This window comes from Montipora capricornis, chromosome 7 (genome assembly GCF_036669925.1).
Source record: "Montipora capricornis isolate CH-2021 chromosome 7, ASM3666992v2, whole genome shotgun sequence".
NCBI classification, from domain to species: domain Eukaryota; kingdom Metazoa; phylum Cnidaria; class Anthozoa; order Scleractinia; family Acroporidae; genus Montipora; species Montipora capricornis.
Window position 1 is genome coordinate 11,764,080 of NC_090889.1, and position 27,673 is coordinate 11,791,752.

General features: G+C 40.8%; 1 protein-coding gene and 1 pseudogene across 1 annotated transcript; both read left to right on the forward strand.

Moving 5' to 3' along the window:
* On the forward strand, positions 1–14,530 carry LOC138055629 (cytosolic Fe-S cluster assembly factor NUBP2-like). The gene is made up of 7 exons (XM_068901519.1): positions 1–350; positions 4,858–4,920; positions 5,912–5,940; positions 8,388–8,447; positions 10,696–10,901; positions 13,790–13,926; positions 14,446–14,530. Exons 1-7 carry the CDS (start codon positions 319–321, stop codon positions 14,528–14,530), a joined length of 612 nt encoding a protein of 203 aa, XP_068757620.1. The 5' UTR covers positions 1–318.
* LOC138058188 (uncharacterized) lies at positions 14,450–27,673 on the forward strand (annotated as a pseudogene).

Here is a 27,673-nt window from a genome sequence, read left to right on the forward strand (position 1 = left end):
TCAATCCGATACGCTGGCGTATCGGAACTTGTAAGATTCGTAGCGCAGCGCCCTTTTCATCGATCGCGCTGAAATTTGGCGTGTTTACTGGGGAGATATAGCCCCAGCTTCCCTGAAAATCTCGGCTTTCTACCTTTCATTACGCCTACATGACGTCCATTCTAATTCAGGCAATTTGAGCCGATGCGATGACCAAATTTTCAATCGATCGCCGAGCTCTCGCGAAGCGGTTTTTCTAAAGTTTTTCAGCCAAAAAATTACACTACATGCTTCGGAATAGATAAAGGAAAGGATTTGTGGGGATTTGTGGTTCATTGGATGGGATTTCAAGCGTTAAAATCGCTGAAAAGGTAAGATTAATTATTTAGCAATACAAATGCGTGTCTGAAGCACATGTACTTTGATCTCACAGAATTGTGTTTTTCCTCAAAATATTCGCTTGTTTTCGCTTTCTCTCGCACATATTTACCTTTATTACATGTCCAGTGAATAGTTTTATCCTCTGGGATGAATTTTCCGTCGAAAAATCGGTTATTTGGGTGGTTTTTGGCAAACAGATGTTAATTATTCGTAATGCGATCTCTTCCGTTGCCGTTAGCAACGGGTCGCAAATTTCGCATCTGTCATCACCTTGTCACATTATTAATTAACGCTAATTCAATTAGCTCAAAAAAATCCAAAAATATTCGTGCCTCATCAGTTTTCGGTCAAATTTATGGCCAAGAAAGCTGATAAAATGAAGAACATTTTTGTCGGTCATCAAAAAATTCCAAATTGACCTTGAAATGGCCAAATTTGTGTGGAAAACTGATTTTAGACCATTTTAATGTTATTTTTGTTAAATTTTTTACTTCAACTTTCGTTTTTATAAAATATTGTAGTTCTATGTATAAAAGTTATATGTTTTTGGAAAGCTTATTTTCATAGCTTTAAAATGATGTATTTTTTTCCTCCTAACAGAAAATACTTTTTGAGAAAAAAAACATTTTTTTGTGATGACTGACTTTTGCCAGGAAATTCCTGGAAATTCCAAAATAGAAAAAGAGTTAATTTAATGCTGGGGGTAACCTTGCGATGGACTGGCATCCCATCCAGGGGGGAGTAGAAATACTCCTAGTCGCTTCATGCCACGCAAACTGGGATAAGCTCCGGCCTAATAGGCCTTCTGGCTCGTATGCAGAGACTTTTAGAAAGGGAGCTAAGGCATGGACGACGACGGCGACGCCAAAGAAAACGTCTAAAAGTATCATTTTCCATTAGAGCGGTTTTTAATTGAGTGTCGAAAGTAATTGGCGGATTACTTTGGTTTTGCATGACTTCACTCAATGATTGGTTCAAAGTTCTCGCGCCACTTTTTCAACCAATCAACCAATCGTGGCTCGCGCGTGCACATTTCCCCGCGTTTTGTGTCGGCTACGTGTAGTTCCTTCGACGTTTGATTGGTTTACTGGATTGTTTCCGTCCTTTTTGATCGGCCAAAGTAACTACTTTGATTTTGGTTTTATGAAACTCGATTGAAACTCACTCTATTGCAACAATTTTGTGATAATATCAAGTCGTTCGGAGTGAAAAGTGTTTATCAACATTGCAGAATAAAATTGATATGAACGGCGATGTTCTTTGGAAAGAAAATTATAAATGTTTCGTCAGGTTCTCACGACCTCTACACAACCTCAAACTTGATCATTTCGCGGCGTTGTCGCATGCAATGCAACAGAAATGCAAAACACATGCGCAGAGCGTGCAGATCCTTTGTATTTGTTTATTAAACCCATTTTTTTTGTGGCGTTCTCGTAGCCGTGTAAAATGTAAATGCTTTGTTTATTAGCTATCAAGCTAGCTAACAGGCACCCAACTTTTAATAATCTCAAAGAAAGAATTCAAACTTGACAGAAACATGATTAAGAACCCCAAATGGCAGGAGGCAACAAGTTGGCTATTGGCCACTTTCAAGAATACCATAATACACTTTGTTTGCACTTCAAATTGCATTGCATTGCATTGCTTATATTTTCTCTTAGGACCATTGTAAGTCCCAAGGGAAACTGGAAACAATGCGTATCAACTCCCCTAACTACCGAATCACGCCTCTACCGTCGCAGCCGTTGCGTAAGCTCCCTTTACCAATTATTCGCCGAAGGCGAAGTGAATATTGGTGAATATTTACAGAGACGTAGTCGAGCTAAATATTCCCCAATATTTACTGAGCCTGAGGCGAATAATTGTTTTAGTGTAATTTTCAGGGGTCAATATCAAGAAAGCTCAAAACAAGGGGCTAAAACAAGATAAAAAGGCAAGAAAGGTGCTTGATGGTTTAGCAGCCGCGCCTCCAAAATGTTATATTCTCTGGGTAGCGCTGTGAAGATAACACTAAATTCTTATATTCACCTTTGAAAATTATACTAAATCTAGATATCATTGGTTAAGAAATAGAAACATACTCCTTCTGTACGCATTTAAGCGCATATTCTTTCGGTTCTCTGCATAACAACGACGTAAAATCACCAAATGAGGCTTAGACGACTGCGTGGACACGTAAATGTGACCATTCATTCTTTTCTTTTTACTCTGAAACCGCAAGTACCCAATCCATTTTTAGGATACTTCCCCAACATTTGAGAAAGTGCAAAGTTATATATCAAGGAAACGTTTTCTTTGACGTCGCCGTTTTAGGTCTTACAGTCCCTACTGTTGAACAAAGAGAAAGCAGTATAGCTATCTGCAATGAGTATTTCAATAGACAATACGGTTCCTCGCTTGTGAAATTTGCGATCAACTGCTGTGACTCCCTTGAAGCAATTGATTGAAGAATAACTTATATTAAATATTATACGATGATGGTTGACAAGAGAACTTGGGGTGATAAAAGCAACAAAGACTTCGACGAAGACAACTGCAGCTACGACAACAGTTTGAATGCGAAAAATAATGGCTAAACACGCTTTTCAAATTTATTTTACATGTCGGCTTAATTCCTTGTCGTTCTCCATCTAAAAACGATGGAAGCGGCCTCTTATTAGTTTACATGGAGGACCTAAGCATCCAACAGCAAATTGTCAATTGTTTTATTGAGTAAAAGCTTTAAGCTTTTAATTATTTAGTTAGACCAATGTTTGTCTAGCTAATAAACGTAATCGTCTCTGATAATCTACCACTGAGCTATCGGGGACTTGTGGGAGGGTCCTATGACAATGGGCCTTAATCACACGGAGGCTATGTTGAGTCCGGAGGGATTGAAAACGTTTGTTTTGCCCCACCAAACCTCGTCCCCAAACATTTGAACTCGAGGCTCGGGGTACGAAATCTATCATCTATGGCCAATATGGCCGCCGCGCGAATATGGCCCATTGCTCCGCCACACTAGGTTCTAGATGGTTGCATTGGAGCATACTCGCGACTACACTGAAAGAGATGTTACGTGTTTAACTGAAAGCAGTAAACCCCCATAAAGGATGGCGTAGTAGGGAAGGGCACTCGCCTCTCCCAAGTCAAAAATTGGTTGAATTTGTTGGTTCTGTGAGTTTTTCTCCGGGCACTGGTTTTCCTTTTAACTTGCAAACCAACGTTTAATTTGATTTGAGTTAAACGCATTTGATTCCTGTGTATAGTGTCACCAATCAGTGTCGCAGCGCTATAAGATTTAACACTTAAATTAAGTTCATTATTATCATTTTGATCCCAGGTTTAGTTAGTTAACCAGGCAGTCTGTCAACAAGGAATATGGAGTTACAATCCAGGGCCGTAGCCACAAAAAAAAAAAAATATATATATATATATGACTGAGGCAATGCTGTCCATGGTTAAATTCTCTTTGTAGGTATTTACCGCGTTTTTGATTCCTGAAAACAAATGACTGAGGCAAGTGCCTTGGATTGCCTCGTACTGGCTACGGTCCTGCAATCAAGAACTAGCTTTGAATACGTAATACTAATAGCAGCTACGAATTGAATTTATAGAGCTGCACAGGTTAAGGGACCGTTCATTATTTATCGGAGGGGGGACTGGGTGAAAAATTGAAAAAAAATCTCTTTTTTATCAAGACCCCCCTAAAAAAAGCAAAAAAATTTTAAGGACCCCCCTATTCTATTCTATTCTATAAAATACGATTTAACATAATTACTAAATTTAGCCTACTGTTAAATAAAGACATTTCTCCATGAGCCTGCCACTCTTCGGCTGCGTGTGGTGGTTTTTTAAGTGGGGGTGTAGCTCGCCGTCCGATGCGTCATCTGAGCTGTTAAATTCTTCTATAATTTCTTCCTGTGAGTCATCGCTTGTGGCGTCTGTCTTCATCACATATCGGCTGAGCGGTAACCAAAGATTGTACTTGTCCAGTGTTTGATCGGCACGTGTGACAGGTGATACGCTTAATTTTGTCCAATGTTCACATTTACTGTACATATACATCTAGAATGTCACACTTCTCTTATATGGTTTTTTTTATTTTGCAGGGGAGGTCCATCACTTAATAACATACATCTGTAGTAGATTTTAATATACGTTTTGTGTTTTCTTGAGCCAATGTAGAACTGGGGTAATAACTATACAATTCAATAATAGTTCAGTTGCTGTTGCATTGCTGTAAATATGTGTATAATTATGCTAGATTTTTAGTAGTGTTTTAAGTAATACCATATACAAAATGTTAACTTCTCCATTTAAAACATTGACCTCTTGAAAATTTTAAGTCTCCCCTCCATAAATCAGCAATTACTCCAGGATCCCCCGTTTTTAGTTGCTAAAGTTTCAGGTCCCCCCCCCCGCCCCTCCCCTAAAATGATATGTCGAATCAATAATTATATGTGCTTGACTTTCATTTTTTATACAAGACAACTTTTGGTATTTTCTTTCATTTAGATCTCCTCATTTTGATGTCAAAGTTATGTCGGTGGGTTCCCTGTTAGAGAAAGCAGATAGCGCGTGAGTTGAACCTAAATCTCAAATTTGATTTTTAAGAATTAAGGCTTGCGCCTTGCAATGTAAGAGGTGACTACAGAACCCACAAATTAAACGCGGTGATACTATGTCGCCAAGAATGCAGCCAGTTGTCTACCTACAAGAGCAAGGAAGGGTTACGTTTTTGCAAGCGTTGACCGTGTAGCATTTATATTTCAACAGACTTAACTATTAGAGGGTAATGTAAAGTGCTAGTTGTCTACCCATATGAACCATGTGAGCGTTAGCCCTACTTATGGAAATGGAACCACACAAGGACAGAGAAAACTCTGACCAGGGTGGGAATTGAACCCACGACCTCGGGTTAGATCATACAAGAAGTCGAGTTAGTGGTCAAGGCACTCTTAAGTATGTGTCTTGAAGAAGTTCAAATTTAAAGGAGCAAGGCTGGCGCAGTATTGAGATTATTCGCCTCCCACCAATGTGGCCCTGGTTGGATTACCACTGACTCGGCGTCATATGTGGGTCGAGTTTGTTAGTCGGTTCTCTACTCTGCTCCGAAGGTTCTTTTTCCGGGTAATCCGGTTTTCCCCTCCCCTCAAAAATCAATGTTTCATTTGATTTCTACGTAGGGTCTCCAATTGGTGTCCCAGCGCTAGAAGACTTGACACTTCAATGAAGTTTATTATTTTTAACTTCGTCTTGATTGTCGTTCCTCCAGTCGCATAATTCTTGTACTTCCCGATTAATTAAGAGAAAACAAAATGCTCGAAGGGCTTAAATAGACGTACTATTAATGTTTCTTCTAGCTCGTTCAAACTTTCCAGTTGAGAGATTTAGCATCGAGTGTACGTGGGTCGACAAACGTAAAACTGCATACACAAATGTCAGCCCTATGTTGGCCTTAAACTCCAAGCTAAATCTCTCTGGTACTAGAATAACTGTGCGTCTCTTGCAAAGCAACAGCATATGATATTGTCACTTGTTAAACGGAATTATCTCATTGTTTGTATAGGATTATATGGCGTGGTCCAAGGAAAACAGGTACTAATAGATGTCTGCCTGCAACAGTACTGTTACTAACCGCTCTGTGTTAATTCTGATTCTCATGTGAGTCCATAAAACTTTGCATGCTAGTCCTTTTTATTATGGAAACCACCTCGCGGTTGTCTCAAAATCACCTTGCATATTAGTGTACACATGAAAATAAAAAAATAAAAAAACAGTTAGTTAATCGTGCAAGTACAGGCTAATGTGAAACGTTGCAACCTTTTACGGCGTTCAAGTCATATCTTTATTTACCCTCGGACTTACCCTCCCAACCATGATAAACCGCAGAAGACAGACCACAACACCGGGAACTACATGCCCTACTCTTTGCTCCTGGCATCCCACATTGAAGGGTCGTGAGACGGGACCAACGGTTTATTGTCCTTATCCGAGAAGACCGGAGAGTCCAATAATTTGCAGTCGTCATACAAAGGCAGCACTTAATCCCCTCAGTTATCTTAAAACCCTGAGCGTTGTTTCGGCCGGAGTGGAACTCACGACCTGCCATAAGGCAGCCCGATGCTCAACCAACTGAGCCACCGGTGTGCGGTGGCTTCATCGCTTTACAGCTTTATCTTTGACTTCTCGAGCAGTATTTTGTTTTCAGCTGTTCTGAAATCGAGTTTGTAGCGGTTGTCTTAAGTCTTACGTCTTCCCTTATCCAAACCCGCCCTCTTTGTTTTTTTCTTTCCACTAATCGTATCGAAGTTCTACGTTCTTCCAAATGGGCTCCTGTTTACAGTAATTCGTGAGTGCCACCTTATTCACCTCACTATCCCATGCCCCTTTCACTAAATTGAGAACTCCGAAATTAATATTCCAATTATGAAACGGTTTCGTTTTTCTCTACCGTTAATCGCTGTAAGTGGAGTGGGTTACTCGGTCAGATCCAGCGTTGTGATTGGCCGATTTTTATCCAATTTGTCGCGTTTGTCAGCGCGAGAACTTTGAACCAATCACTGAGTGAAGTAATCATAAACCAAAGTACTGTAATTATCTAATTACTTTCGACACTCAATTGAAAACCGTTCTATGGCAAATAAATTAGATTATTGTGTTTAAAGCGGTTTTCAGTTGAGTGTCGAAAGTAATCAGCGAATTGTTTTGGTTTTGCATTACTTCACTCAGTTATTGGTTCAAAGTTCTTGCGCCCTTTTTTCAACCAATCAGAAGTGAAACCAAAACCCAATCGTGGCTTGCCCGTGCACATTTTCCCGCGCTTTGTGTCGGCCACGTGAAATTACTGCGAGTTTTGATTGGTTTACTGGATTGTCTCCGCCCTTTTTGATTGGCCAAAGTAATTACTTTGGTTTTGGTTTTATGACACTCGATTGAAACTCGCTCTAAGAAATTTGTCTGAGCAAACGGCGACTCGGTGGATTAGTGGTTGGGAGCGGTGACAGCTGACAGGTTCGAGTCCCTATTCTGGATATCTGGGTAGTGTTAAAAAAAAGGGGCTGCAATTCCCAGAATTCCTTTGAAACTGACATTTTCATGAAATAATGATAATCGTATATTCAAAGCCGCTTGATACTATACGATTATCGTAATGCTAGTCTCGAGCTTGAGTTGAATACATGTACCCCAATACCCAAGTCTTCGCCCGACTTTTTCTCGCCCTCGCCACAATTTTCCCTCGTCCATACTCACCGAGAGCCTGGAACAGGCTAAGCAGCAGTTGAATACGAAACTAATGGTTAAAAGCTGAACTTCAGATTTCACGTATTTATGAAAGGCACAGTACAAATGTCTGGTTAACTGACAACTTCACGTAATTCCATAGTCTAGCGGTGTAGCTTTCACACAGTATGCTTCTAAAGTCGATATTTCAGGTTTCTCTCAGTTTTACTTCAAAGAGCATATAGTAAGGCACAAAGTTATATAATTTTAAGTCTAATCAAATAGGAAGACCTGTTCTTATCGAATTCATTCTAGCCTAAAGCTATTTCAAGTTGAAAACAAGTGAAAAATTTCTCTTTGGAAGCTCTCTTTGGTGTTCGGCAAATGGACTCTTGTTGCAGTTTTTTGCATAGCACAAATTATAGGATAGTTTAGCTTTCAATCCATACTAATTAGGCCATCAGGCGACTTGTATTTCCTATTTTTTTAGCCTTCCGAAGTTCGACAAAAAGTCGGCCATTTTTGAAAATTTTCCCACGGTCCCCCTTTGCTCTTTTGCGAAAATGTGTAATTAAGTGGTTCCATTGCGTGGAAGCAAAAGTGGCCTTTCTCGTCAGAAAACGGCCATGTTTTTTTTCTGTGGAAGAGAATGGTATTGTTAATGTTTTCTCGTTCGGAACTACAGCATTTAAATGTTGAACATCCAGTCGAAATTAAGAGGCAAAAGCGTTTCATGTGCAAAAAAACTGAGCTAATTCTAAGCTTACATAACTTAAATTCTGGTCGGTTATTAGACAGCTCTTCTTTCATTCTCTTACAAGGTTTGATCAAGCAGTTTTTGAAGGATACTTTTTGGGGTAGACTGGATTTTCTTATATTTGGTAAGTTGCAAAGATGCACCATTGAAGTACTGTTTAATTTTATAACAATGACCACTATAGATGGTTTTCACGTTACGTCAACGTTGCCATGTTGGTGGACCAAAACAAAAGATCCCTCATTAGCTCCTTTTGTTTGTGCACCAGCAATTGTGTATTACAGCATTGTTATCTGTGTCTCTAGAGATTGGTTACAAGCCACCTATAGGAAAGCGATTGCAGTATTGCACTGCATTTCAGTGCATCGCAAGTGCATTTCGTGATTTATGGGCACGAGTGATGTTTTGAAAGTTCTCTTTCGAGAAACAGGAACCCTGGCTGGCTTGATACTTCAGTTGTTGAGAGCAAATGCAGTGCAATTTGCACGGTCATGAATTCGAACCCCGCCGAATCCTAGATTACTTCAGGCGTTTTTACAGCTGCTTACGCTTAAGTTGCTTCTTTAGGGACCTTTAAGATATACGACGGCGACCGCGACGAAAACGCCAAAAGCAGTTATATGATTGGTGAAAAGTGGGAAAAAAAACGTGCTGCACGTGCGACACGCATTTTAGCTCATATTTTTGCGGTGCTCTGCATAACAACGACGTGAAATCATAAATTTGAGGTTTATAAGGACAGCGCAAGCATACAAATGCGAGGTTTCGTACACGTCGCCGTCGTAAATCTGAAAGTAGGGAGCTTTAGCAACGACGACGGGAACGGCAACGAGAGCGTCATGTAAAACATAAATTCACGTTATTGCGATCACTTCGCGACTATTCCAAGCTTTTTAATATGACAAAGGTGTGGCAGTCCCTCAGGAATGAAACCGTTACGAGTGGCGCTTAATTTAGGAGAAATTTATCTCCAAGTGCTGACGTTCTCCATAACACCTCAAACTTGGTTATTTCACGTTGTTGCTTTGCTGACGACGGCAAAGAAATGGACAAAAATGAAAAACGCACGTGCAGGGCGTGCAAAGCTATTGTTTTTGCCCAATGAATATGCAAATTTGTAACGTCCTCGTTGCCATCGCCGTTGTCGTTGCTAAAGCTCCCTAGTAATGAGTTTAAGAACGACGACGGCTACGGCAACGACAACTTCAAAAAGCAGCAATATTATTGGTTAAAAGAACCAAAATGATTGTGCTGCACGTGCGGCACGCATTTTTAAACATTTCTCTCCCGTACTCGTCAAAACTACTACGTGAAATGACCAAATTTAAGATTTTGACGACAACGTGGACAAACTACAGTGATTCTTTCAGTCTCACTCAAAATCTCACTTCAAATCCGTCCGTACTAATCCAGTTATAGGACACTTCGCTCATACTTAGCTCTTATTAATCGAGCAGGAGGCCTGTATGGGAGAATCTTGACCGAGGTCGTGAGTACAGACCGAACGCAGTGAGGTCTGTACACACGACCGAGGTCAAGATTTTCCCATACAGACTGACTAAGTTCGGTTAATAAGATGTTTATTATATGGCAAACAAGAACAATTTAATTCGTTTAATGTAACTGGTTTGTACTAACTGACATTTTTCTTGCGAACGGCGATGAGTGGCGATGAGTTGAACTTAATTCTGTCAAAGTTTGCTCGTCATCCTCTCTTTTGTCATCATGCTGTTTGGCACTTCCATAAATAAATATTGGTAGAAGAAAATACTCAATATTTTTGCATTTTAGTTTGCATCTTTTCACCGCAAAACATTACCAGTCTAGATGCAGGGCTAGATGGGAAAATCTAGACCGCGGTCAATATCGATTTCAGCCAATCAAATTCGTGAATTTGGTCGTTTCCCAGATGGAATAATCATGAAGTACTTAGAATAGCTCAAACTTATATTTTGAAGTGAAGTTTTCGTCGCCGTAGCCGTCGTGGTTTCTTAAACTACCTTTTAACCGGCGCGCTGTGAACATCGTGACCGTCTAAATTTTTGCACGGGAAAGGCGTGGTTGCATGGATGCGTGGTAACTCAGCTACTATCGTAAGGCTTTTTCTTTCTTGACGCCATTTTGGATTTCGTAAAGTAGCGCTCTTCGCATGAACAGATGGTAAAACGACTTAAAAAGGTTAAATTTTAACCCGGCTCGTCAGTTTCGTGTGAACAGAGCGAAAATATTGTACGGTACGAATTCCGTGCGAACAAAATGGCCGGTTAAATGTTTCAACCGGTAGAAAATTCGTCCGCTACCGTGTGAATCGCGCCTGATTAAAGACGAGATGTCGTCATTACACGCTTTTTGATATCGTTTTCCACTTGTAGACACACCTCCAGGTACTTCAGACGAACACCTCACTGTTGTTAAAGCATTAAAAGACGTTAAACCGGACGGTGCCGTCGTGGTGAGCACGCCCCAAGACTTAGCGTTAGCCACCATCCGTAAAGAACTCAACTTCTGTCGTAAAATGGGTCTGAAAGTGTTGGGTATCGTGGAAAATATGAGTGGCTTTGTTTGCCCGCACTGTCAGGTAAAATTATCTTGATACGTTTTGTCAGTTTCCGGTATGTAAGTTGTGTGGCAACGTGCTGATGGACAAGGCGAGAGGAATATCAGAGGGAAATCTGAATCACAGTCAGGATATGAACCTACAATCTCCAATAAACAGATCGAATGGTCCACTTATTGTGCTACAAAAACGCCTGGAGAGTGAGATCGTTTGTCTAGGTTCTTAGACAAACTTCCCAGCTGGTCAGCGGACAACTATTGATGGTAGTTCTTTAGTTGCCAAGCAACCAGCTCATCACCTTTCTTAAGGCTACACTTTACCATTTCCGTTAATAGATGCATTTTCACATGGAATCACCTGGCATTGCCGAGTCTGCAGACCAGTGGCTCTCTTTGCCTAAGAACCCAGCGAATCCACTTAACTCACCACGAGTTATTGTAGCTCAGTAAGAGGAGCATCCAACTTGTTTTTTGGGAGGTTCCTGCCCGGGACTTCATTTTGTTCGCTTGTCGTGTTGTCCACTGCCAAAGAACTACGGTATCCCGTTTCTCACGAATAAACTACAGCACTCCCATCAATAAATCACTTAAACAATTTTTACAGGTTTATGCTCAGTTACCAGGCCTTTGAATAAAAGCGAGGCTGGAGTTGAATGGCTTTGATACAAACCTCAATGCTTTTCTCATGTAAATCATGCTAACGAGTTTCTGTTTACAAAGCAGTAAGATCTGTATCAAAGCAAGGTGATGGTGATGTTCTATTAGTAGTATTTTTTTTAACAATTAGGATAGTACGCGCACTCTTATTGGTCAATAGCTGTGTTTAGATGAGAGTATGGAAACACGGCTGTGACATAACACGAATTTTGATTTGTTGTGTATTGTCAGACGCGCGTTTTGATTGGCTTGTAAGAAATATGAGCATGTATTAAGAAAATCTGTTTCAATCTAGAATTTAAAAAGCTAGCATTTTCCTTCATTTGTCGAATTGTCTTTGAGAAATATCTTTTAAAAGCAGTAGTGGACTTTTCTCTCCGTCTCGGGTTTGCATAACTGTCTCGAATTCTCCCAACTCGCCCTCTTGTTTAGATGACGCTATGGAAATACGGAAAACGTCCTCTATTGCTTAAGTAGTGATGTTAATTAAGCATTGATTTTAATTAACCCCCCCCCCCCCCCCCTCTCCACACACACACACACACACGTATCCGTTTTCTTTTAAAAATGCAACTTTTGTATTCGCAAATTGTTTCCGTCCACACGTATCCGGTGAAAACGGTGACCAAAAACACAGCTTTTCAAAAGCTCTCTTCAGAGTGGAATTTTTGGAAAACCGTGCACGTTTCGTGATTTCGTGTTGACATTGGAAGCGAAGGTTATCGGAAACGATGTCATCACATTATTGGATCCAATCTACCTCGTCCGCTAACCGCTCCAAGGATAAACCTGAAATGCAAAATGGTGAAAACGTTTGTCTGGTATGATCCACAGTCGACATTTTGAGAGGTCTTGCCTACTTTATGCTCGATTGTAATAGTCTTCAATAAGCACCTCGACTTCATCATCCGTCCAAACAAACCAGTCAGCCTTGCCAGCCTTTAGACCTACCAGGTTTTTGCCCTGACTTCGACTTCTTTAAAGCATGTCCTTGCGAATTAATTTTGTTACAATTTGTTTCACAAAAAAAGACAAACGAAATCATACTGAGAAATACGCATGCTCCTTAAGCGGCATTAGCGTTTTCGAGTAGTTTTAGAGCATTCGTGTGGACAGGTAAAAACGCTACATCTGGACAGCATTTTTTTTGGAAGAACTAAAGCTACTAGACCAATTTTCAATTGAGTGTCGTAAAACCAAAACCAAAGTAATTACTTTGGCCAATCAAAACGTACGGAGACAATCCAGTAAACCAATCAAAACTCGAAGTAATTACACATAGCCGACACAGAGCGCGAGAAATTTGCACGCGCGAGCCACGATTGGTTTTGGGTTCACTTCTGATTGGTTGAAAAAATGGCGCGAGGACTTTGAACCAATCACTGAGTGAAGTAATCATAAACAAAAGAAATTCACTAATTACTTTCGACACTCAATTGAAAACCACTCTAATTGGAATACATATCAAATCAAATTAACAAATAGATTCCATGTTGCCGTGGGTCTGTTCAGTAATAGATCGCAGATGACGTCAAAATGTGGTAAGAACAAAAATGTGGCACACGAAGAGATAGGCGAGTGTGTCACTGATGTTCTTACCACATTTTGACGTCTTCTGTGATCTATTACTGAACAGACCCACGGCTACATGGAATCTATTTGTTTTATATAATAAAGAATTAAACTTTATTAGCATAAAAGCTGATGGTGACGTCAATCGTGCGTCTGTCCTCTAATAGATCATAGGCAAGAACCAATCAAAATCCGAGAATAACTTGGGTTATTATATAATCAATGTTGGTTGTCAATGAGAGTGGAAATTCAGGGTGCGCCTGGTGAAAAACCTTAGGAGCAGAGTACACAGTCAACAAACTCAACCCACATATTACGCCCAGTTCTTGGATCGAACCGAAGACTTATTGGTGAAAGCCGAATGCTCTTACTGGTGCGCCAACACTATAGCGATATTCACTGTTTATAAACAATTATTTAGATATTCAAATCTTGCCAACCACAGAACAAACGAATCCTTTGTTTCGACAGCGAATAAACCTCTGGTTGGCACATCCATGACAATAGGTGACGTAACGGCGAGTATCGCTATAATCTCTTTATATTTTTATTTATACATATTATATACTTAATATCGACTGCCCTTTAAGCATAGAAGTATTCGATACTGTAAAGCTCCAAGAACAATGCTACATTAGGTTGTATTTGTGTGATAAAATGTCATCGTTCTCTTCTGTGTAGGAATGCTCCGACTTGTTTTCGGCTGGAGGCGCTAGAAGACTCGCAGATGAATATGGTTTTCTCTTCCTTGGTGTTCGATGTTCTTTGAAAAACTTGAGGCCTCTTTATGTTAACTTACATGAGATAGGCACGCAACGGTATGAGAGACTGAACTGACGTAAGATCTTTGGAGTAACAGCGAATTTACACGAGAGGCCAGCTCGCGAGGAATCTCTCGCGCGTCGAGGGAGGGAGTGCAATCTTACGAGAGCCGCCATATTCACGTTTTTTGTAATATTTTGTAGATTATAAATTTTTAATTTAGATCATTAGTTTTTTCACAAACGAAGAGCCACCATGTGGAAGTGTTGTGAAATAAACCTGTTACTTACTTACTTACTTACTTACTTACTTACTTACTTACTTACATGACTTCATAATTAATGGCAATTCATAATTAAATATTCATATTCATAATTGACTTTTCCCTTTACTTTGCAAGCACAGAGGCCCAATTTCGTTTCCAGAGCTTTGTTCCGCGCGACTTTTGGCAGAAAAAAGCCCCGGTGACAAAGTTGGCAGTGGTCAGATTTAAAGGCTGTGGACAAGAATTCAACCGAATGTACCTTTTCCGAAGTTGTCTGTTTTAATTTTGTTTTCTTTTCTTTCTCCCATAGAACCTTTGTCTTTGCTGTGAAGAAGGCTCCAACGTTTTTGAAACCTTTCCAGAATCGCCTGCAGGGATATCCCTGTATTCGATAGCCTCCATATTAAGAGACGTGACGTCATCGTAGTTTCCATCGCAAGCTTGAAGCAAAAATATATTTCAACAGCTCCTCTGCCATCCAGGATCGATTAATTTGATCCTCCATTTTCTTTGAATTTGGAAGACACTTCTTACCTATAACTTCGAATGATCTTTTTGAGAACGTACCAGCAGACCTGCCCTTTCAAGTCATCTTCTGGGATTGCGGAGCTTGTTAATTTAAGGCAACGGTTTCAAAGTTGCGAAACGAGTATTACAAGTTCGCAAGTAAATGAAAGATTTCAGTTACTCTGTCGCTTTCATACAATTGTGGGGACAGTGATTTTAAGATGACGCAGCGACGAAGGGAAAGTAATCTCCAGGACTTTTGAGCGTTTTTGTGGTCTCAGTTGGGTATAATTTATAGGAAAAGACCTATGTAAAGAGATTTATATATTGTTGCAAATTACCAAACTAGATAGTCTCAAAATGCTATTGAGGCGGCATCCGACAGACAAGCGTATCAGGAGAACAGGCGCCTCCAAGGAATGTCATGGTTGCATGAAATGAAGACTGTATAATTAATTCGACTTTTTGTGTTAGAAAAAAAAATCGAGAGTGGTAAAATTGTAGGCAAGTTTTTTCTTTTTTTTGAAATAGATAGCGCAAAGTTACCTTCCGCGAACTTCCCAGCGAACAGTGTCATCCCGAAAATGTGACCTGACCTTTTAGAAATCCAAGGGACTATCTTTCCCTTGACAAATCGGCTATAAATGCCGAGGGGATCTCTAAATTTGTAGGCAACACTTCATGCAAAACTGACGTTTCAACATCATGAAGTCTCTAAATCTGCATGATAACAAAATTAGCTCCGAAATACGAAAGTTGTTTCAACAAACACTCTCACGGGTAGAGAGTCAGTTTACACCCTTTAGTGGGATGGAGCTTGCTATCTTGAATGGACATCTGTTAAGGTCAGGTCAAGGTCTTGTGATTACACCGGATCAGCTTGTCAGATAATGTATGTCAAATTAAATTGCTTTGTTCTCCGCAAATATTTCAACTAAAACATCGATTAATTAGGATTGCCTTTCGTATGTTCAGGTGGTTAAAGGCTTTGCTTTCATCAAACTTTTGTATGCCAAGATTCGTACCCATTTTTATCATGCATTCCCCCTGGTTGGGGAGGTGCGGCGTGGCCCCTCATACCCTGACCCTGTTTAAGACAAATATCGCTGATTTTCCTACCCATTTTAAAACAGAATTCCGATTTTTGATACCCTGTTTAAGACATTTAACCCAGTTTAAGGCAAAAATTGAGAAATCGATACCCTGATTAAGACAAAAAATGATAAATTCGATAACCTGTTCAAGACAAAAATCCCGAAAAACATACCCTGGCTGGCCGCAATGATAACAATTATAGACGCTATTGTTTGACATCACATTTAGCTGGGCTCTTTACTTGAGCCTGATTTGCCTTAAGCGTGGCTAGCTTAGCCCGTTCACGAAGATGTTGCACAACAACTTGTTCCTTCTTTCGAGCTTCCTTTTGGTTTTTGGGCTCGTACGAGCTCTGGACTGCGGCAGTAACTCACAGGATCCAGCGTACGAGCCGTTTCCGAAGAATGTGACACCACCTCAGTTCCACACGCGTATGGAGGTCACCTTAAGTCACAGAAACGAGACATACTTCGTAAACGAGATGTTCGATGCCGAAAAAGAACGAGGAGCATTTACTCTGTTGGCGAATGGCTATGACTGGGAATCGCACTGGGACAAATCGGAAAACGAGATCGATTACGTTTATCTCGACCAATGCAGGAGTTACAACTGGTAAGGGGCATTTGTGATCATGAAATATCAATAGCTGGTCTGCTTAATTCTCACCCCATTCGTCTTGAGGGCTTTCATTCTTTTCGCACAGTCCGTGGGTTTTTAATTTCCCATGGGGTTAGAACAGTAAAAACTACTCATAACTAAGTAAAGCAAGTAAAGTAACGGATCGACCAGGTGAGTATCATCCTGCGAAGGACTGCCTTGGGCGACATTGACTGACGTTTCGACAACCTGGCCGGAAGTCGTCATCATGGTCAGGTGATTTGTGTAACGTCAGTAGATGGTATAATTGGCCGTGTTTATACTAGAGGACGTCTTAAGACGTCTGCGACTAGTATAAATACGGGAAATTAAGGTGGACGCAGTAATTAAACGTCAGACGAAGTTAACTGCGTCCAAACGACGGACTTAACAGACGTCTAAGCCGTCTAGTATATGGACGAGACGCACTAACCTGGGACGCACTTAGCAATGGAGGGCACATACAAATCGAATCGAATCTAATCTGTCTCTGGGGTACCCACTCTCTTTGCTGATTAATTAAATCCCAGTCTCTTTTGAAAAAAATCATGAATTTGATTTTTAGCCGTCGAAGTTAAGTGCATCCCGAATTTATATTAGTCACACTTACGGCCAGACGTTTAATGCGTCTAGACGTCCTCTAGTGTAAATACGACCAATGCTTTGACCGTTGGTGTGATTAGTCAATTAAGTCGTGATGTTTTCGTGGACTGTCAGTCCTCTTGAAGAATTTTTTTAAATGTATTGATATTTCAATATCCTCATGTTATCTTAATAAATCATTGATTTATTTGTGGAGACGACTCATAAACACGTTTCCAGGATGCGAAATTTAGACGAAAGGCACCAACGTGATCGCTAGTGGTGTGTGTACATTCTCTTTTTTATGAAAACATTCTGCCTGAGATTAAGCACAATTTAAAGAACATGCTAAGACCATACCCAGGCTGAGAGTCAGTTTACATAAGAGCGTCTTTACCTTGCTCATTTAGTATTTTTTGTTTTTGTTTTTGATTTCTCTGAGTAGTATAAATAAAGGTAATGTAAAACTGGAGTATAACAGGACAATTAAATCAAACACTTAGGAAACGTGTTTGCTCCCGCAGACCAAATCCCGACGAGGCAAACTAAAAGTTCCCGCATAAAAAGGATAAATGCATAAATTGGTAGATGTTGTCGGGGAAATCAATCTCGATTTGCTCAACCGGGCGCGCAAGGTGGTATGGGTATTGCTTAAACGGGAGCGCAAGTAGTAATGGTATTGTTCTACACGACCGACGTGTTTTCGGAACTCGCAAGGAGAATCAAACATTGAAGCAGATCTGATCTGATGCAAATCGAGTTGCCTGGCTCCGCAGAAATTGATTTTGTCCGGACAAAAATCAGAAACAGGAGTGACGATTTGTCAGAGCCAAATCGGAAACAAGGGCAACATGTTCAGCATATAATTTGAACGTATCTCAACTGCCTTTCATACTATCTTAGGCGGGGGCACATGTAGTGAAAACTATTACTAGGTTTTCCTGTTGCATGATACACTGATGAACAACTCAGTTTGTAGTCGAACTTAGTGTACCACACTAAGAACGCTTTCAGGTTTAAGGACGTTCGCGCCAATTGTTTCTGCGCATCCTTACTGCGTACGCAAATGCACACGCCACGTCATACACGAGCGCGCGCGCTAAGTAATAAAATGAGAAATGATAGGGCAAAAGGCCATTGCCATAGCTTTGCCTGGATTTAACGGTCTTGGACGTTAGGTGACCCCTATTTTTCTTTCCAGAAACGGATTTTATTTACAATTATCTCTACGTTGTCCAAAAATGAACAAAAAATCAATGTGGGAAGTTAAAAAATTTTCAAGATTTCTGCTCACGGGACATCAAATCTTGCCATCTTGCGGCTGCAAGGCGAGTGAAACTGTGGTCGCTAAATGCGAACTTGATCTTTAAGGAACCTCACCAGTTGACTAAATTCGCTTAATAAGTCCACTTAAACAATATTTGGCAGAGAAGATTTCACTTCAAAGATTTAATTGCAATATATTTGGGTTTACAGACACTGGCCTTATTCGCTAACAAAGCCCGATTTTGTCACATTTTGGGTGTTTTTCCGGGCATGTTCTCTCCAAAACGAAGTCGGTGACCCCCATTTTTTTTTTACATTTCTGACACAAATAACTCATCATCTTACAGTGGTAAAAGTTTCAGAAAAAAATCAATGTTGAAAAATTTTCGCGCGAACGTCCTTAAGTCGCAAAAAAAAGTATGAGCGTTCGGCTTCAGCCGCAAAGTTCTGAAAATTAGACGTTCTTATAAGAAAGATTGTACTGCGAGACGATAGGCTGTGATCAAAGGGTTTTTTTGTCGGTTGCTTGTCTCGTTTATAAGCTACAGAGAAATAGGGAGAGGCTATCATGACCGCAGGCTATGTAAGAGGAAAGCATCACACGCAGCGTGAAAAATGAAATCTGACCACTCTCGGGAGAATAATTATTTGCTAGAAAATGCTCTGGGCGTGGGAATGGAGGTGAACGAAATGAATTAAACTATTTTATTTCCCATGAAAATGATAAAGGTCCCACTTACACCACTCTTTTGTGTGACGGCATTCTTTTCTTAATTGGAAGCCCTGTGGAAACCTTGGGAGAATCCCAAGCGTTCGGGAGCGTCGACATGGGACACGCCTGCGAGTATGACGGGCGAGAGGTGCACGCGAGCTCGGCCTCTTCTCGCGAGTCAAAAGTCGCGCGCGCATGACATCTACCACTTAAATGAAAAGTTTGTTCGCAAGTTACAACACACGATGATCGTAAAATTTATAATGCAGTTTCTTTTCGAAGGACACAACAAGGCTTTGATCGGTACAGGTGCCGCTTTCCTCCAAATGAGAGCTCGCTAAAGTTGATTGGCGACGCTTGCAGTGCTACGGTGGTTTTGGATCTCGTGTACAAAAACCAAACGAAAAATGCAAGGTATCTTGGCCAGAAAATTGTGCGCAACATACCAGTCAAAGGATGGAGGCTATGCAAAGAAGACACTGCAATGGACTACTGGTTAGTCAAACCATTGTTTATTTTCACTCATCTTTTGTTCTTTGGGCAGGATCTGATAAACAGGGATCTGTTCCTTAAACTTCCCGAAAACTATCTAGAACCGAAGGGCAAGTTTGGAAACTTCTATCCGCTTTTCCTGACAAGCTGGTCCTTGAACATGTTTTCAAGACCTGGTCCGGTTTGCTGCTACAGCTTGCCAGTGTTAAATACCATCACCCTTCGGTTTTGATACTACTTAACCAATGGAAAGAGCTGAGCGTACCTCGAGACCCAGAAAATAACAAAACCGCAAATTTTCAAGCCTTAAAACCTTTTCGTTTTGAAGATAGAGAGGGTTTTCATGCCTTGAATATCTAAGTTTTTTTTTTTAAGAAACAAAAACAAATATAATCGAAAACCAATGGGGAAGAGAACGAATACCTCTTCCTCCGGGTCCGGTTTACCACGGGAAATTTACCTTAAGAAATGTCGGTCACACGGACTAAATGCAGTTTCCCGTGGTAAAAGGGTCATTTATCGTGGTAACAGTGCCCTGTGTAACCACACCTAATATATCGAAAGTGATCTATTGTTATAGCTTTTAGAAAATATGCATGTTTTCGATGTTGAATCGGGACAGTCGGTAAAAACCCGAGTGCTCCTTTGCAGTAGTCGAACCTACGGCCTTCCGACTATTATTTCGGACACTACAGCTGAGGGTGACTCGTGTTGCCTATGGCTTGTCCGCTCCTGTCGTCGTGGTTCGAAAGGTCGCTGGTCGACTTCTGCAAAGGAGCTCTCGGGTTTTTTCCTAGTATCCCCGAGTCACCACTGACGAGTCTCCCATAGCTCATTGGTAGAGCATCCGAACTAGTAATCGGAAGGTCGTAGGTTCGACTTCTGCAAAGGAGCACTCTGATTTTTTCTGAGTATCTCCGATTCACAATCGGAATAAAAAAGGCATCTCTTCAAATTTTACAAGGTCACTTTTCAAACTGGAATCTGAACGCATTTTTTCACGTGAATTTTAAAGTACATTTTGTTACCTGTGGGTTGACTCGAATGGAAAAAAATAGGTTCTTTTTTTGTACTAATTTTTGTCCTTTCTAACTCACCTTAGGTTCACTGTTCAAGGCTGGACGCACACTTCTGGCAACACCTCCGTTCCTGTCGTCGTGGAAGCGAGGCCACAGAACGCTTCTAACCTTACGGGAGGAATAATTCATTCCTACTCTTTCATTGATTTTTACTTTGTCGAGCCCGAGTTCCGAGTTCAAAGGGAAATGTGGTGCTGGGGGGCGGTTCACGCCCCACCCTTGCCTAAACTTCCCCGACGGTTTGATGTTAACTTGGAGTATCTGTATGCGGACTCTGGGCACATATGGGCAAGTCGGGTAGGTTTTAATATCGAGCTATTGATACACATAAGGCCTAATAGAAATATTGAGGAATGGGATGTTTCTTTTACCTGTCTTTTGGGACTTATGCGTTTTCAGAAAAAAACAAAGAAAAAAACAAAAAACAAAACAAAAAACGTCAAAAAAACAGGAAAAGTTTTTTTTCAGCTTGGGGCGAAAGTAATGCGCACTCAAGTCAACTGTTTGGCTTAAAAGTTAAATCCAAACTAATCCGATGTTCAGTTACCAGGTGACCTGAATATGGGAATCTCAGTGAAGTTATTACTTTGATATTTTGATAAAATTGAAAGGGAATTGTGTTTGCGGAAACCTTCTCTACGGCAGATGACACAATTCAGGAGCCATTACACCAAGTACTGTTTATTGGGATCCGCTGGATTCAAATGATGTCATTTAGTTGCGGACGCCAAGAGAAAACAGACTTCCGTTCCAGATGATTGGTTTTAACGAGTTAGTAAATGTCAACACCATGCCATCCCTCAAACTGACATCTCCCTTTTTATTAAACTTACACAACGTTCAATCTACTTCAGACTTCAAATCTACTTCAAAGAAACAAACATTTGAAACATGCAGAGAAGATTCAGAATAGACGCAGCAAAGAGTTTAACCCGGATCGATGACTTGTCATAGCAGTTTCCGATATCCACTAGACTAACGAGACAAGCTCCGGGAAGGTCGAAGTTTTTAGAGTATTGGCATAGTGGTACCCAACAAAACAAGTGAAAGCTAACTGTCTTGAAAGTGGTTTTTATACCTAAATACTGTAGATCAGCGCGGCTTAGCTTAGAAACGCTATTTCTTGTTCAACTACAGCCCGCTTTACACTACAGAAAATTTTCGGCACGGCTCGTGTGAAATTGGCACGGGTGCCTAAAAAGAGATCGGCAAACTTTGTTTGCACTACACCATTTTTACCGTATAAAAAATACCGTGACAAAACTTTTTGGGCCCGGGTAAGTTCTCTTGTAGACATGCGCAGTTCAATTATAATCAAGAACATCCGCGTGATTTAGGTGGAGAATGAGCAGCCATCTTGAAATATACGCAAAAAAACGCTATCCTATATGAATTAAGGCTCAAATTTGGCCCTTTAAAGTGTTTACACTACTTGTTCTATCCGAACCGTGCCTACCGGTATTTTTTCCAGCACCCGTGCCATTTTTACCCGTGCTCGGACTACCTCGCCGAAGGTCCCAGCACGGGTAAGAATTTTGGTTCGGCACGGATGAAATTTGGTACTGACAGGTTGTTTACACTGCAAATTTTATCCGAGCCGAACCTTTTTTTTGGAACCCGTGCCAAAAAATTTCTGTAGTGTAAACCGGGCTTAAAGCTCTAATTCTGCCTGTTTTCATTCTTTTTACAGCGGTGAGCTTTTCATATCATAATGGGATATTGAGTCGTGTAATTGTTACGAAATGTCTAATGTCATTTTGAAGGATGGCCGTGGGTGTTGTCCTTCGTAATCACGCGGCGGCTATGTTGAATTCTGAGGGATTGGAAACTTTTGATTTGCCCCACTGAAACTAGGCTCAGTCTCCAGTCGTGGGTGTCTCGGTGCTCCCGCGATCCTCCCGTGGTGGGGAGGATTGCGGGCGCACCGAAACACCTACGGCTGGAGACTGAGCCTACACTGAAACTCGTTCCCAAACATTTCAACTCGAGGCTCGAAGTACGAAAACTGTTGTCTATGGCCAATGTGGCCGCCGCGCGAATAAGGTCCATTGCGTCGTCGCCTTTGCTTTCCAAAAATAATTTTTGTGTAATTCTCAAATCGCAGTCATTCTATACCCTACTCTTTCTCCCTGTATCTTTATTTTCTATTGCTTATAAAGCTATTTTAGTGTTTACATGTCTTGTGGTGCCTTACCCATTTCCCTTCTCCGTAGGAGTATTATGACCTGGACAAACATCACTACAGAGTGGATTATGATCGCCATTCGAGCGCAACTAAAGAAGCTGGGTCGAGATCCCGTATCCTTGACTTCAAAACGAATAGTAGTACCATTTATGACAGACAAACAGGTGACAACAGCTTGGTTTGGCATTTCATTGTCATTTGCCAAGCTTTTATAGGAATTAATAGAGAACTGAAGCAACGACGACGGCGACGGCAACGAGAACGTCATCTCAAAATATAAATTCATGTTATTGTAATCAAACTTTCATCCTGAATGTTGCCGTTTCGTGTAAACAGAATGCTTAAAAGGCCACTATAATAAAAAATCACTTCATTTTTTTTTTCTCAGATTTTGAAAGTGAGTGTGCGTAACACCTGACTGGCAAAATTTTGAGCTTTTATTTTCATTATAAGGCAGTTTACTCTTTGTAGACTTCAAAGTCCGCCATTACTCACGTTCAAAACTGACCGATTGGACCTCAGAGGAAAAAGTGACGTCATTTACTCACAAGCGTAAAACTTCAGCGTGTAAATGCAGCTTATTATATATAAAGAGGAGGAGGTGGGAGGCGCGGTGGCCTCATGGTTAGTGCGCTCGACTCCGGATCGAGTAGTCCGGGGTCGGGTCCTGGCCGGGGACATTGTTTTGTGTTCTTGAGCAAGATACTTTACTCTCACGGTGCCTCTCTCCACCCAGGTGTGTAAATGGGTACCGGCGAATCTAATGCTGGGGGTAACCCTGCGATGGACATCCCATCCATGGGGGTTAGAAATACTCCTAGTCGCTTCATGCTACAGAAACCGGAGATAAGCGCCGGCCTGATGGGCCCTCTATGCTCGTAGCAGACTTCGCCTACCTACCTACCTACCTACCACATATGAGAAACACGAGTTTGAAAGTCTGAAAGCCCTAAACTCCCGTGCTAGCGGGTCATTTTCTCCTCGATCCAGCTCACCCAAGATTTTAATGTTAGTAATGGCGGACGGACCATCAAATAGGAAAATTCCAGTTAAAATAAACAGGTGTCTTTATTTAAAATCAAGGCTTAGTTAACATAGTTTTGAAATCCAAAGATTAAGAAGAATTGATTTTTTGGTCGTAATACCACTCTGTTTCAGATGTATTTGCCGCACACGAGACCTGACCTTGCCGGCCTACTCATAGAGCTGTTTTCAAAGGAGTGTCGTGAAACCAAAACCAAAGTAATTACTTTGGCCAATCAAAAAGGACGGAGACAATCCAGTAAACCAATCAAAATTCGAAGTAGTTACACGTAGCCGACACAAAGCGCGGGAAAATGTGCACGCGCGAGCTACGATTGGTTTTGGTTTCACTTCTGATTTGTTGAAAAAGTGGCGCGAGAACTTTGAACCAATCAATGACTGAAGTAATGCAAAACCAAGGTAATTCTTAAATTACTTTCGACACTCAGTTGAAACCACTCATAATGGAAGTATTAAGAGGCAAGACCAATTTTGATAGGCAACACGAAGTGTCCCTTTGAAATCTAAGCATTTCCTGCCTATTTCTAACAATAAGGTTAAGGTAAAGGGTATCGTTCTATTAAGACAGGTTCAATGCAGCAGTTTATCGATCCTTACTCGGGGAGCAGCATTTGGGGAAAGGAAAGGAACTTTAATTGAAGTGCTACTGTGATAAAAAAATCACTTTCTTTTTTCTTTAGATTCTGAAAGTGTGGTTACTGAACACTTAACTGGCAAAATTTTGAGCTTTGATTTTGTCCAAAGGCTGTTAACTTTGAGTGGAAGTTTTGGATTCCACGGTCCGCCATTGTTCGCTTTCCAAACTGACCGAGTGGACATCAGAGAGTTGGATCTAGGGAAAAGTGACGTCATTGACTCGCTAGCTTAAGATAGCCCATTCCGAGTTGCTGTATTCCTCAGTTTCAAAGTGAGTCCTGGTGCACAACCATTCAAATGGAAATGAGTTGCATATTCTTACGCAAATCAAACTCATTTCCTTTACAATAGTTGAGCACCAAGACTCACTTCGAAAACGAGGCAAACAGCAACTCGGAATTGGCCCATTTCAGCGTGTAAACGCAGCTTATTATATATGCAAAATAGGAGTTTAAAAGTCTGAAATCCTGACATTCCCGTTCTGCATATTAATTTAGTCGCATACACACGCATTGCATTCTTAAACTATTGAGTCTTTGACGTTATTTTCTCCTGGATCCACCTCTCTCAAGATTTTAAAGTTATAAATGACGGACCATTAAATGGGAAAATTCCCGGCAAAATAAACAGGTGTCTTTTTTAAATCAAGGCTTAAAACTTTGGTCACTTAGTATTTAGTTAACATAGTTTTGAAGTCCAAAGATAAATAAAAATTGATTTTTTTTTGGTCATAGTGGCACTTTAAGTGTCCAGTCTTCCAGCGCTGGAGCACTAATTGGGGACACTGTAAATTGAAATTAACAAATTAACGCAAATCAAATCAAATCATTTTTTCGAGTGAATTCTTATTTAATACGAATTACAGGTAGCTGCAAGGACAAAGGAAACATAACCACAAAGCCAATGCTGCTGGAAAAAGATGACTTTTACATGATATATGTACCGTTTAGTAAGCTGACCTTGTTTGACGATCCTGGTGCGACACTGTTTAACAGGGGAGGTCATCGACCAGAGGAATCAAATGCGATGTGTGGCAGCAGATACGCATTAACTGGCCTGAAAAGTCCATGGAAAAAAACAATATGGTGATGGTACTTCACTCGAGTAAACTGGACACAGAACCTAGAAGTTCAACCGGTGAGATTTATATTAGAATCTCGTGTACCTAAGGGAATTCTCGCCATCTGATTGGCTGTCAAGACGAGACATTCAGAGTGGAGTTGCGACTTTAAAACGAGCCTGACCGATATTACACCGTGGCGTTTCATAGCAACGGGGGCAAAAAATTGAAAAGAACTGTTCGTTTACAATGCGAAAACCTGGCGTAAATGAGGAAGATTTTCCTCGAGACAGCTCTTTGAAATATAATGGCTTTTTTAGCGCGCATTGAATACTGCAACATTCGCCAATAGGTAAATTAATTAAATGGCTTCATCTTTGAAAATCTATGTGATTCAAGGAAAATTTCACTACCTGACTCGTGAATTCCATGTTAATTTTCACGCGAAAAACGGATAGTGCGATATCGGTTTTTGGCGTGAAATTTAACGTGGAATTCACGAGTCAGGTGGCGAAATTTACCTACAATATCACAATTGGCGCATTCTACCAATTTGTCCCGGGCTCGATTCCTGGCCCACAGACATATTTGAGTTAAGTTTGTTGGCTCTCCACTCTGCTCCGAAGGGTTTTCTCTGGGTTCTCCATGTTTTACTCTCTCACCAAATTTGATTCGATATACTTTGATAATCAGATTGCTAGCAAAGCACTTGGTGCTCTGCTGTGCAAGCTGGAGATTTGACGAAGGGATTATCATTTTTGAAATTTAATAGCATAGCAGAGGGCTAACCTAGATGTCACCATTTCTTGGTTTGAAGCGCGATTTCCCGGCTGAAATATCCGAAGATATCGTCATACAGTCCCTTCACGGTGTCACAATGGCAGTGACCAACGTGTTGTCCAACATGTCTGAAGAATTCTAAAAGGCGTTTTGAAAACGATAATGGTCACTAGTGGTTATAAAAATGATACTTCAGTTTCGGTGATGGGCAGCGGTCGTTTTTCTAGTGTTGACCGAACGAATCGCGGCAGCCGCTAAGCGCACAGATTTTGGGTATCCCGTGTGAACGTCCGTTTTCTTAGGTTGCGTCTTGTTTTGCGTTTGCGTCCTCAGTGTAAACAGCCCTGAATTGTCCTCGTGACTCTCATTTTGAAGTGGGCAACTTTCAGTGGCTTGTGTTCATTAATTAACATTTTTTTCTCGCTTTTTAGGTCCCGGTCAAACTTACAATCGAAGGGAACATAACGATTAACGCCACTGCGAAAATTGAATACGAACTAAACCTCAACTTCTACTCGTTCGAAAGCCGTTACCCGGCCAAAAGTGCATTCGACTTGTCAACTCTCTGCAACAAGAAGCCAGCACCCACTCCAGAAAAGAGTAGTTTATCCTCAGGAGCGGTTACTGGGGTAGCCATTGCGTGCATTGTCGTAGGGTTGTTGCTTGGGGCTTTAGTAGTGTACGTTGTCTTCAGTAGAATAGTTCTCGCTAGAATGGGGCCTCCTCCTCAAAAGTTCCCATAGGTTTGATTATTAGCGATTTTATGTTCGCGTTAGGTAATAGGCCAACGGTGCCCACGCTGAAATTTCGCTTTTTGCCAGATACAAAAGAAACGTGTCTTTTGGCAACAGATATCAAACAACTTGCCAAACTAGAGCAATGAAAGTTAGAATAAAATAAGAGGTTTTTCCTGCTTTTTATGTCAAGGGCTAGCCTGTTCTTTGCCGTTTCACGCAAAAGAAGATACTGAATCTTTCTAGTCATTGATTTGAATCCAGTGCAAAAGAGTAGAAGGTAAATCTATTGTGAGACAATACTCTGTAAATTTAAGGTATCACTAACCGATTGATTGATTTTTTTTGTGAATTAAACACCAAGAAAAAGTAGGGCGAAACTCAAGGCTTTTGATACTCGGCTTTCTAGTAAAGGCTGAAATGGTCAAACAATAAGATTCGCTTTTAGAAAGGACGGGTATAAATAATTACATATGACTTTTTGGTGATAGTATTTGTAACCATGAAAAAAAACAACGTGATTGCATAAAGCAATAGACTTTTGTTTAATTAAGAAGACAATCTTGCTTCTCTTGCGTTTATCTTTGTAGTTCCGACATCTTTATCGCCATGTTAAGTGCGCAAAATGAGCAACTGGAAGCTGGAAAGGGACTGATCTACCCTTTTAACTGTAAATCTTTAATTCTCTATCTTTACATCAACGACCTTGAGTCATTGGATACTATAGTTA